General features: G+C 32.6%; 1 protein-coding gene across 2 annotated transcripts; it reads right to left on the minus strand.

Annotated features, from left to right (window-relative positions):
* Window positions 1-1461: 1461 nt before the first annotated feature.
* LOC132187246 (probable mitochondrial adenine nucleotide transporter BTL1) lies at window positions 1462-10188 on the minus strand. Of its 2 annotated transcripts, XM_059601492.1 has the most exons (6): window positions 10013-10188; window positions 9722-9862; window positions 6018-6112; window positions 3650-3983; window positions 2623-2860; window positions 1462-1970 (listed from the first exon to the last, which is right to left on the minus strand). In XM_059601492.1, the coding sequence occupies exons 1-6, from the start codon at window positions 10067-10069 to the stop codon at window positions 1720-1722; spliced, it is 1116 nt and encodes a 371-aa protein (XP_059457475.1). In that variant the 5' UTR covers window positions 10070-10188; the 3' UTR covers window positions 1462-1719. The 2 variants fall into 2 exon arrangements, with proteins under 2 accessions (XP_059457475.1, XP_059457476.1); XM_059601493.1 differs by lacking the exon at window positions 10013-10188 and having other exon boundaries at window positions 9722-9979.
* Between the last annotated feature and the right edge of the window lie 3461 nt (window positions 10189-13649).

The following is a 13649-nucleotide window of genomic DNA, read 5'->3' on the forward strand; positions in this document are numbered from 1 at the left end:
GATACAGATGCAAAATACATAAAAGTGATAAATGTATTATGCGGAAGCTAATATTTTTAATAACCACATCCGCATCCGCATTTTTACCCCTACCTTTTACCAACAACCTTAGTCAAACATTTTAACATACCGATCTCGAATCAAGCTCAAAAAGGCTTCCTAGTCTATATAGAATTCCCTAAATTTAGAAACAACCTCAAAAGTGGCTCAAAGTTACAGTACATAACAAATACAAAATAGCGCAAGAGTAAAGAACAAACCTTGAATCATAAGACTAAAAAAACGACATAATCATCAAATCAAACAAAAAACAATTTCATTTACTAACAAGAAAAGAAAAACCGAAATTCAAAACCCATATATAAATTGATGACGAGAAACTCTTCAAAGGGTCACTTTATGTACCCACCCCTGAAGGATAAATTTTGGACTCGTATAACGCACCCCCAGCGCAAAGATTGTTTAAATCTGGCTTTTGCCAAGGGTCATTACACCTTCTCAAAGCCCCTTCTCATCTCCGGCGTTGCTAGCCCGAGAAGCTTATGGGTTGCGGAGGATGTGTATGGATTACCGTGCCTTAAACAATGAGATAATCAAAGATAAATTCTCAATTCCTATGATAGATGAGCTATTGGATGAGTTGCATGGCTCTAAAATATACTCTTTTAAGTTTTATTTTGAGATAAAGATACCGTCAATTCGAGTTAAATGGAAAATGTTCCTAAAACTGTATTTAGGACACATGAATGACACTATTGTTATAGGTATTCCTGAAAATCAGCACAGAAGCACTAGTATCGCGGGCAATCAACAAGACAGCTATAAGAGCATACAATATCAAATCAAATCTCCCACACATCCAGCACTTTCCATCAAGAATCGCATTAAGACACAGGAGGATTCACCATATCATATTGGCAACTAGTGACAAGATTCATATTCCTTACATGAATGTCTGCAGCTGTATATATCTCACAATAGTTGTATTCATTTGATTTACTTTCCTTTTATTTTGTATTAGTTGTACGCTTACCATTGTAGTTGTTAACTTAACATTTAGATGGCTCTCTGTATTGTTCTGTATAAAGGGAAATACAACACTGTTTTGGTCAAGCAACCAAGAACAGCTTGCCTATATTCTCACGAGTTTCTAGTAATGTCCTTTGGATTGACCAACACTCCATCAACTTTTCAAAGTTTGACGAATAAGAAAATTCACTCTAGTGTTCTTCGGTTTATGCTAAAACAAATGGATTGTTTCTCGTTTGAAGTCTTGGGTAGCATGTAAAGTGGGAAGAAAGGCTAATTATAGAGCACATGTTGCTAAGTGGGTTGCTGTGCTTTTGAGTCATTCCTTGTAATTATAGAATATTTATGCCTGGCTGAGGTCACTAAGCCACATGGCTGATCGAAAGCAGAAAGTACAAAGAAAATAGGTAGGAAAAGAAAGATCCAACACATAGGGTAAACATTCTATTATGCTGACATGAAAAAAAAAAAAAAAAAAAATACATTTAACCTTTGATGTACCAAAATTGAAGATGACCAAAACTTTGGTCGGAAGTCAACAATGTTGTGGATAACATGGGGAAGCCCTCGCCCAAAACCATAACTTCCCCAGCCTATTAAGAAGGCAAAACCATCTACAGACTTCAGCATCCTAATTGATAACTTTCACCTTGTAATTTAAACAATGTGTGTAATAATGGTGGACGTTTGTCATAGATGACCATTTCCAACAACCAATATGTCTTTCCAAGCTTCATAAAACATCCAAGTGATGCCAGAGGATGGCATGACCTTTAAACAACTAGCACCCCACCCTCTGTAGAGTCCCCTCAGACCTTCCTCCCGGATAACTTCTGAAAGTGCTGCCGCCATGTGGGGCGGGCACTTGCCCTGTAGAGCTCCCACCATCAGTCTCTTCCTGGCAACCTCCAATGGAAAGCTAATTGTGCTAGCCGTAAAACCTGGCAACGTATAAAGTATATGAAATTCCAATTACTTATAAAAAATAAAAAATTAAATAGTTGAGTCAAACACGAGTCCAATATAGATTTAGGTTCCTCGGGCAAGCTGCATAGTTAGAGTAGAATGTAAAGCTTCAAATATACTGCATACAAGTAATACAGTGATAAAGTACAAATGCTCCCGAATGCTGCAATCGGCCCCATCAGTCCTTTACACTTGTCAAGCATGATGTTCCCTCTGTCAAAAATACGAGGCATATTGACCAAGGAAGTTTGCCAATTTTGGCACTCAATCACATGCTAATTTAAACAGATTTTGAGGGTTTTTTTTTTTTACCTTTTTCTTATTTATACATGTGAAACCTTGTCTCCAAGATGCAAATACAAGAAAATAAGAAATCGAGTCCTAATAAATATGTTCTGTGAAGCTCATACATGGGGAAAGATTTGAGTTTTAGTTCAGACATTAGGCTTCATAACGTTTTCAGTATCAACAGGAAGAGAAAAAAATGATTGGGAAGTGGAGAGGGATGTCAATTTCTCATTATCTTTGTCAAAAGGAATTGAATGAGCTTTTCTTTTAGGCATATTGAAAGCAACCAAGAGAGAATTTCATAAAGACCTATGATATTATAGAGGCCATGTTTCTCACCTGAAAGAGCTCCAAGCAGCAGCATCTCTGGACGATTTAAAGACTTCTTATTTTTTGCTTCGCAGTAAGATTTCTTCAATTTATCGTACATGAAATAGTAACAAGTACTGTAAGGAAGCATTCCAATCAGTGTAGGTGCGATACCAGCATAAAAGGAGCCAATCCCACCATCCCTATAAATTTTGCTAATTGCAATGCTTAAACAAGGGTATGCCTCACGACTGACAGTCAACCGATCCTGTAATAAGAAGTTAGAAGGAAAACAATCAGTTTCGGAGCAACATTCTTTGATGTCTTAAATATCATCAAACTTCAAAATCATTGAAGATTAACAAAAGGGAATACATAATACAAAATTTACTGCCAACTGAAACAGCCAATAAAGACATTTCCAAATATAAACGTAAGGGATATATAATATCATCATGAAATAGACCAGCATAGATTGTGATGCAGGGCAACAAGAAGTTGAGAAGTTGAAGGGAGAGAGAAGCAGGGAAGAGAAGTAAGAGAAGAAAAGGAATAAGCAGAAGAAGCGGGAGAAGAAAATTCAGAAAGAAGAAGACAAATACTCCATCAATTTTATTCATCAAAAGCTCCTTATCAAAGTAAAATATTATCCTTAAATAGACTAGGGATTAAACCCTAGTCCTAACCCTAGTGATACTTGGGCTAACAGCCCACTAAAATAACATAACGCCCAAAATCAGAAAAATAACACAACCAGTCCGAAAAATAAATAACAAAACAAATAAAAATGTGGAAAATAACAGAAGTGCGGCAAGTGCCCATAATAATGTCTCTAGCTCTCAAGCACCCAACCACAAGGTCATTGGCCGAGTCATCCTCCAACGTCAATGTCCATACATGCATGTGATGGGTGGCTTGTGTCTGGTGTCCCCACCAAATTTTCTTTGTGTAATAATAGATAAAAGACAAAATTTAATGTCCAAGAACAACATAAAAGAAGTGCCTGACTAGATTCTAAAATTTTTATTTTCACAAGGATGTCCCATAGGACAAATACCTTCAAAACTTCAAGGGGATGGCACGCAAGAGTGCTAACAATTCCAGCAGCTGCACCAGCCACGGCGACTGGAGAAATCCAGGAGAGAGAAAAGTTCAAACTCACATGACCAATTTGCATCCTCGGGCATTCAGCATGATTCCATTTCTCTTGTGCTGATGTCATTGTTCGTTTCACACACTCAAATGTTCCAAGCTCAATTGCCTGAGTTGGGATTATGCGGAGCATATTGATTGCATTGCCAGCCCATAATCCTTGCCAACCATGCTGCTCAATCACCTCAACGAAACTACCGCCAATGTGTTTGGATCCAACACCAACCACCATTCTTGTCCTGAATATTTCACATGTTATAAGTCAGACTACATATATTAACACTTCTCACATTTAGTTATGATAAATCTAATAAAAAAGAGAAACGCCTCAGATTGTCCAATTTAATTAAGGTCCAAATCTTCAGAAAGTCAGTGTGGATAAGGAAACCTTTTGAACATCATTTAACTTCCTAGATTGACTTGGATGGGTTGAGATAGTCACTGATGTATGTGAGCACCGTAACTTGGTCATTCAAGATTTTTTGGTATGTGAGAGTTCACTGTCTTTTGGTGGTCCCACTAGGTATGATATCGATTGAACATGTGATTTACACAACTTTAAGAAACAAAATAAGTAGAATTAGTAGTAAGTCAACGCTCAGCATTACTTTATTTAAAAAATGAGCAACATGTACCAAAATGGAGATTGGCATATAAAGAAAAAGAAGGAAATACCTCTAATAGAAATGTTCAAAATAATCTACTTACGTATAATATGTGCTCAAAAAAGGGCATAAACCCTTGAAAATGTAACCATTCTTATCTTGTTTTTTTTTTCCCCATTGGTCAATACCACACTCATCACGATACTTATTGAGGGTGGCAGTGCCATTTGACCCAAAGGCCATTCACTTAAAATAAAACCAGTTTAAAAACGACTGATTCTTTCATCATGTGGAAAGTTTACCTGGATGTATTCTAGAATAATGATATGGCATATAAGTATATACTGCCAACATACATCATATAAACTTAACTACATGGTATTAAAAAATTAATTAATTACTTAACAAACCTCAAGGAAATCAATTACTATCTCAAGCTCTTGTGGTTCCGATAGAACAAGAGTTCTACAATCAACAACATTTATGTATCAAAATAAATCAGCTCAATAACTGCAATGGTCTAAAGAGCATTACACAGAAACCAATTACAACTACCCACTTGACAAATACACCAAATTGTCACATTAAGATTCCAGCTAGCTTAAGCCCATACGGGCATGTTTGGGATTGTGTTAGAGAGCTTAAAAAGTACCTTTAGTACTTAAAAATCCGTGCCAAACAAAAGCTGGTATGTTTGGTAAAAAATTTCAAAAGTACTTTTTTAACATTTTTACTCTAAAAATGACCAAAACGCACTTTTGGCAAAAGCTTAAAAATGAATCTTTTGCCAACAAGCGCTTTTTGACTTAAAAGCTCTATTTTTTAAACGCAATCACAAATAGGCTCCAAGTCTTTTGGCCTCTACCTGAGATCAAATCAGCTTTGTATGGGATGGAGCCTTGGGAAAAGCTACCTCCAATTGTTTATCCTATAAGTCACCTTCCATGTCTAGTAGTCACCCCTAACCTCAACAAAATGAACTTCGAAGGAACAAAAGGGAGACTATGTAGCATAAAGAACCATTTTCCATAATGATTAATCAGAAATATGTAATGCCAATAATCTTGGTTCTAAGCCTTTGACGTTTAAGTAAGCCTGAGAAGTTGCACGAGTCCTGCTATCAGGCTGCCAAAAGTCAAACAAGTGTCTGCCAAAGTCTGATGTGACTTTATTAAAAAAATAAAAAAAATAAAATGTAGAAAAATCTTTCTCTTCCTAGTCCTGCTAGATTTTGTTTTTTTGTTTTTTTTTGTTAAATTTTTATAAGTTAATATTTAATTTCTAATATTTTTTGATTTAAAACTAAAACCTATGGGTGGAAGGTTAACCCTTTAGGGACGGTATCATTTAAAAGGGATTTTATCATCCTAAATTTAGTGCTAATACCTCAAATTTGAATTTTCCTTCAATATCTCTCTTCTCCAATTAAAAAAATAAATAAATAAATAAAAAGAAAAAAAGAAAAGGTCATGTCTGACGAAGGCAGCCGAAAATCTCAACTCAAGTTACACACTCCTTTGACTTTTCCAACTATGAAAATTTTCTGTTACTGATTTGAACTGATACGTAAAGTATTATGCTTGTAGATGTCTGAGTTTATAAACATCATATATAAAATGTGATAGGATATGCATTTAGTTCATGAAGTAAGAAATAACCAAAGCCAACCTGATGGTCTCAAGAGGAGCAAGTATAGCTTTGGTCATAGCCCCTGCTAAAGCCCCACTAAGAAACTCACCAACTTCTCTAGTCCTCAAGAAATCCTGAAGTACATCAAAGGATGTCAATTTGACAGAACCCATTACAAAAAATTACGAGAAAAAATACTGTCTCTTTCAGCTCCTAAATGAAGTGCCAAAAGTAACCTTAAATAGGGAGAAATAAATAGTAGAAAAAAATCTGTGCAATAATTGGAAAAAATGAAATTCTAGTAACACAAGACTTAATATACATGGGAACAACAAACCGCACTAGACAAAGATATTATTTAATAACCCAGTTATCAAATCCAAGGATATGATCATTAGAGCCAAAGAAATATGATATTTGGACTACTTGAACACGTAGCTCACTCAAGTTTACTGTAGGAAAGTTTCTATAAAATTTCTCTGATTACCTATCAAAACAAAAACAACAAAAGTTTACTGTAGGAAAGTCCACGAAGAAACTGGAACATGAAGTACTGCAACCCACAAAAGCCTATCCAAGAAGTCCTAGACATATTCATTCCCTGGTGCAGGAAGAATATATCCTACCGCACCACATTGTAGGTACAGAAAAGTCACTGAATTGGGGAAACATCACATAGCATAACATGTACAAAATTTTCCAATGGGAAGTCCCGGGGTGTAAACAATACTGTTATACAAAGCGTTCATGAAAAAATACACATACACATGGAAAGGGCAAGAACCAGTGGACATACAAAGAATGTTATTAGGAAAATCACATTAAAGAGAGGGAGAGAAGTCCATGTCTATACTCGCTGGATAGGAGACTCTTGCAGATGCAAGATGCTCACTTGCAAGATGATTCTTTGGCACGTTATCTAATTCGGGTTATTCTAATGTGATATGCTGATTGCATTAGATCCTCAATGGCTATTGAAGGGTGCTCTAAGTAGTATTCCCTCGCATCTGATAACATGTAGGTAAGTTCATAACATCAACTTAACATTTTTAAAAAGAAAAAATTTATAACTAAAACCTAGATGGACAAATGCATGCATGTAGTGCTTTAAAATTTTGAAACAAGTTTTAAAAAAGATGGCTAGCATGAATTAGACAATACATTCCATGCATTTTTAGTCAAAAAATAAGTCCCAGTTCATATAGTTTATGTAGGAAAAATTTTGAATTTCAAACTTAGGTTTTTAGAAGTTAAAATTTGATATTACTTATCAAAAAAAAATTTGCATGAAAGGTGGGCTGAAATTCGAGTTTTATAAGGGAGGAACAGACGGCCCTCATTCCACACAAATTCTTGGTTCAAACTGTCAGCATTTCAGTTCCAAAATTCGAATTTAAAAGACCTAGAAATCAGCCATTAGTTGTCATTCGAATTTCAAGCAAAAAGACCTACAATCTAGCTAGTTTGAGTTAAAACTTCAATGACCAGCAACCATGCCTCCAGACCTACGATTTTTGGGTTGTTAAACCAACATTTAGACTCCCATAATTCAAGTTTCAAATGCCAAAGAATCAACTACAGCAGCCCTTTTGAAATTTCAAATTCCAATTCCTAAAAACTAGCTATTTGAACTAGTCAACTTTGGAGCTTCTCAATCCACTCAACCACTTAGTATTCTCTCATCCAATTCATTTGTTCATCTTTCATTTTTCCAGCACACACTTCAACCCTTCAGTCCTCTCACAATCCTCTCTCAAATACCGAAATTACATAGCTATAGAATCACCCAATCACCACTCTTATTTCCTGCACCAAAGCAGCAATTACAGCAAGTAATCAACCAGATTTCTTTTACCACATCAGAAATCCAACATGAGTAATCTTATTTCCTTCATGTTTTGTGTTTTAAGAATGCATTCAGAGCATGATTGGTGAGGTTCTTGAGCATTATATATCAGATTCTTCAAGATAATAACATGCTATCATATAGTTAGCCGATTTTGTGTAGTTGTAAATCTCATGCATGTTCACATGATCAGTCACTGATTTCATGGCATAAATACCTTTTAGATATCTCCATCTTTACATAGAAGTCATAATCTGGTCAATGACATGAAAATTTCTTGGGTAGCCAAATGCATGTAGGTTAGATTCTCTCCCTTGATCACATGATTTTATGCTCATCTATATGCTCAATTCCTTTTAATTTTCATATGCTATCATGGCCGAATCATATAGCCTAGATAATGAGGGTACATTAGTTTGCAAATATGAAATCATGATTTGAAAATAATCTAATAAGGCAGCATTTTAAAGACATCAAATGATACGATAAAAGTTTTAAGACTTGTAGAAATTTGTTAAGTGTTGCATAGATTTCTTAGAATGTCAAAAGAATTTTATGAAAGCCATTCGTTTTATGTTCTGATCTAAACACAAAAGTTTACAAAAACTTATAAAAGAAGAACACATGCACCAGCCAAGTAAACCCTCGCCAATTCATGGTAGTATGGCCAAGTAAATTGTCTTGAAAATATTAGTTTTACATTATATTTTGCATAACATTGATAAAACATGTTAAACTATATGAATTCATCATAAGCATTCATTCATGTCCTGGAACTTTCTGTCCCAAACATAAAGAGAACCCAAATTGATCCATATCATACTAAGTAAAAGATTCTAAGTATGTCATTAAGCAAAAGGATAAGTTATTTCAGCAAACTTACCTAGTTTGGGCTTTTGAAATTTATGGGCCTTAGATGGTAAACCTAGTTAGGAAGAGGTCTAAATGGACTATTTCTGACCTAAGCCCCCATAAGAACATTTTTGAGAATTTTATAAGAAAAGCTAAGTTAATTTCTAAGTAAGAATTTCAAGTATAACGTATTCTAATTACATTGTTTTAGAACGGGTCAAGAAGTCAACTTGCTAAGCATTTCGCCCACCCTTCTGTTTTTTTTTTTTCAGGGGATGAGATGAACGCCATAGGAGTTTGAGATGTTTAGGCTACTGGGGAGATTGCATTTACATGATTACCTATTGATGTTATTTTTGAAATAAGTGCCTTTGGACACAAATGGAAAAGCCACTTTATTCGTTTGATTTTTGTTAAGACAATTTAATTTTTGACCTTATGCTTCCATAAAACATTTATTTCATGGCATGCATCTTAGTGGTTTGATGTGCTTTGTGTATCCTATTATGTAAACTTGGCGCCTCTAAGACTTCATGGTTAACAAACATGAATAATGCTATAGATCATCCCCATCACTCCCTCATCTCCTAAAGCCTATATGGCATAGTCCCTCAAAGCATTTGGTATTGATTGGAGGAACCACGCCACAAGCCTTGGGAGGAGAGGATGCGTAATGAATAGAATTACTCCAACAAACATAGCCCGTTAAGCCTTAACGGGCTAGGGTGTTACACATGGCATCCCCAAGTAAAGGGTTCAATCCCATATGAGTGAGTGAGTGAGTCGTACTATCTATCAAAAGAAGAAATCCCAGAACTGCAAAGATTCAAATGAGCCTGTAACAACTATTTAATTATTCATGATAAAAAGAACAACGCCGGCGTTCCTTTCCGTTGGGCTTTCCTTTCTTGACCCTTTAAAATGACCCAGAGCCTCTCTTGATTTTCTTTTCTTTTTCCCATAATTTTCCCGGCAACCAAGCAAAACTCATACATAAAAAAATAAAAAATAAAAAAACAAAACAAAACAGAGATCTGACACTCACATTGATGACACGCCCGACGTCAGGAACCTGAAACCTCAGTTCGAAATTGCTCTCCTTCTCGATCTCAAGCTCTTTGGGAAGCATCATGGTGCCGTACAACACGTCCCCAAAAACCCCAGCGGAGCTCTTCTTCTTTAGCGACTGCGATTCAAATGCCATATTTTTTTTTCTACTTGCGTTAGCAAAGATATTACAATATTCTTTCTTTATGGGATTTCACACATATATAATATGCATATGAATGTCCATTTGAATAAACATATAAGAACAGCGGAAGCAAACAAGACATACAGAGAGTTTTGTTGAGAATTGACGTGCCTGAGAGTGAGAGGAGGATTTTTGGGACATTAGAGAGAGATATTTTTTGCTTTTTCTTTTTTTCTTTTTTTCTTTTTTGGCTTCTTTGGGGACTTTGGTCTTTGGAGGTTTTTGGTTTGAATGTTTTATTTTTTTTCTTCTCTTTTGGTGTTCTGTTACCTTATGGTCTGTGTTTTGTTTAGGGTTTCTTTTTGGAGGACCAAATTTGGGCGCCTTTTTGACTGGAGACTTAAAAAAGGAGCGCGTGCAGGTTATGGATTCTAGTCGGAAAAGGAGTGCAACTTTTTTCTTGATATTGTGTCCTTTGCTGAGATTCTTTTAAATTTTTTTCATATTTTAAAATTTGAACCACTCATTTTATTTAATGGTGTAAATAAATACAGAGTTTCTTGCGTCACCGAGGAAAATGGGTTTGACGTGTTGAAAACTAAAATTACTCGGTAACACACAAAACTCTACATTTGTTTAGATCGTTAAATGTAATAGAGGACTTAAATTTTAAATTTTGAGAATCTCATATTTTAAAAATTTTAAGGGATACCAGTTATGGTTAAAAAATAATCCAAAAATTAATTAAACTGCTACCTCAACATTGTGACATAGTTGTAGTAGGGGTAACCGCCCTCTAATCGCTTAACCTAACCGTAACCACTAACCGCCTTTTTATATAATATATTTTTATAATTATAATTATAATAATATTTATACATATAACATAATCAATTGATCACTAAATCACAATTTTTTTGAGATAATTAAATCACAATTTAAATATTAATATATTATTACTATAATTTATATGATTATATAATAACAAATTATACATATATAATATGATATAATTCATAAGTCATAAGTATGCAAGTTCATACTAAATACAACAATTAAGTACCTAAAGACTTAGTTTCGATGTATGTTATAAATTATAATTATACATTATTCATATATGCAATTATGCGTATTAAATAATATAAACGTATAAGATCAATACTTAATCATATGATTCAATAATAATTCAAATACTTATTAAAGTGAATCATATTATTAATGTACAATGATAATGTGATTCGTATAATATCAAATTAAGTAATTGACATTAGATTAAACAATGTGTTACTTATAACCACAATTGAAGTATTAATGTATTATCATTCTAATTTATATAATTATATAATAACAAATTATACATATATAATATGACATAAATCATAAGTATATCAATTCATACTAATATAACAATTAAGTACCTAGAGACTTAGTTCCAATGTATGTTATAAACTTATAAATCTATATATGTTATAAATTATAATTATACATGTATGCATATGAATAATATAATGTATAAGATCAATACTTAATCATATGATTGAATGACAATTCAAATACTTTATTCAAGTTAATCATATTAAATTTTAACAGGTTATGATTTATATTTAAGGATTTTTTTTTAAAGTACAAGTAAATGTAAATTTGGGGTCAAATATTTTTTATTTTTAAATATGGGCTCTTTTTATAGCAATTTGGCCTAAAAAAAAAACACTAAAAATGCAAAATAAAAAATAAAAAAAATAAATGAGGTAAAAATGCTACAGTGATCCCAAAAAAAAGCCCAAAACTGAAAATTGGTTATATATTTATATTAAGAAAGCCCAAAAAATTTCCAAAAAAAGCCCAAAACACCCAATTTTGAAAAAACGGATGGTTACATGTTTTACTAACCGCTAACCGGCGGCTAGTAACTAGCACTTACAGTTGCAATTAGTAAAATTTAATAACCGCTAAGGCAGTTACGGTTAGCGATTTTTGCCAATAACTACTAACCGTAACCGCATTGGCACCCTTAAATTGTAGAATAAAAATGTACTATATATCATCGTGACTTGTTATATGTATGTATATCTTTTGTACATCTCTTATATATCTCTTTTTCAAATAAACTAATGGATTTGTAATAGTTTATTTGAAAAAGAAGAGATTATGGAAATGTACCATAGATATATAACCATCTTTTAATTATTTGTTTTTACAAATATAATAGATCAACCATTAGATTTGTAGACTCATGTGGACCCTAAGAAATAATAGAATGCATTATATTTTTAATCATCTCTATAGTGAATGGATGAATCCACCATTAAATTTGTGTGAAGTCCATATGAGTCAACAAATTCAATGGTTAATATATTTAATTTGTAGAATGAGATAGGAAAAATATTGGAAAAATATTGACGTAAATCATCATTATGTGAACCCCACACAAATTTAATAATGAATTCATCCATTCACTATGAAAAATTGTTAAAAGATTGTTAAAAAAATAATGAATTCTATCATTTCTCTGCATTAAATTAAACTAATTCGAAATTGGAGATTCAGTGCAAATCGGCATGATTTTATTGCGTGATTTTGGTCCGTCCATCTAATGATATCTTGAATTTTAAGAACCTCTTTTGGAATGATGAAGAACCATGTACAACAAATAAATTTTAAGAACTTCACATAATTTAATAATAATTTTTAAGCTAGTAATGTGGGATTCACATTTTTTGTTAAATCATTCTTATTTTGCTTCTGTTTTCCATTTTTTGAAAATAAATAATTTAAAATATAAAAGACTTAAAATTATTTTTAAATTGAAAAAATTCCACGTACTCCACTCAAACTATCACCTAATTGACAATATCATCCTCAAACATTTAATTGTGACAATGTCCCCCCAAATTACCAAAATATTGTTATTGTCCCCTCTTAGTAAAATAAAAACAAAAAATACTAAAACTTCTAAAAAAATCCATTGGGTTACCAAATTTAAAATTAAAAATAAAAATCCATTTTATAAGAAAAAAATTAAAAAATTTCGATTTTTTCTTTTTATAAAAATTGAAAATTTTTGTTTTTTATTTTTATTTTTGTTTTATAATTATTTTTAAATAAAAATTTCCGTTTAAAAAAAATTAAAAATTTTGGTTTAAAAAAAAAAAACAATTTCGTTTTTTAAAACAAAATTTTTTTTTTTAAAAAAAAAACAATTTCGTTTTTTAAAACAAAAATTTTTTTAAAAAAAAAATCGTTTTTTTTTTAAATAAAAATTTTCATTTTTTATATCAATTTTTTTTTTAAAAAAAATCATTTTTTTTAATTAATTTTTTTTTTATAATTTATAGGGTTATTTTTGTCTTATTAAGAAATATAAAATGATATTTTTATCTTTTTACTAGTCTTGGAGAATATTAATAATGTTTTGGTAGTTTGAAAGGACATTGTCACAATTGAAATTTTGAAGTATATTGTTAATTGAGTGGTAGTTTAAAGGGAGGTATGTGGACTTTTTCCTTTTACCTTTGTACATCATAACAAATTGAGCCAAAATTGATATAAGTGAATATAACCCCGCATATAACTTAATAGGGTTTAGTGATAGTCACACACCATCTATCATATATGATATTACATGGGCATAGTCAGGAGTTAAGTTAAAATTGGTTTTCTTCGTTGATATGCACACGGTCTATCGTGAATAGTTCAATGAACTTCACCAACAGCATTTTTGATTGCTTTCTCCATCTTGAAAGATCTTATTTAGAGTTGTGATCGAATTGTTGTCAAGATT

The sequence above is a fragment of the Corylus avellana genome, chromosome ca7 (assembly GCF_901000735.1).
Source record: "Corylus avellana chromosome ca7, CavTom2PMs-1.0".
NCBI classification, from domain to species: Eukaryota; Viridiplantae; Streptophyta; class Magnoliopsida; order Fagales; family Betulaceae; genus Corylus; species Corylus avellana.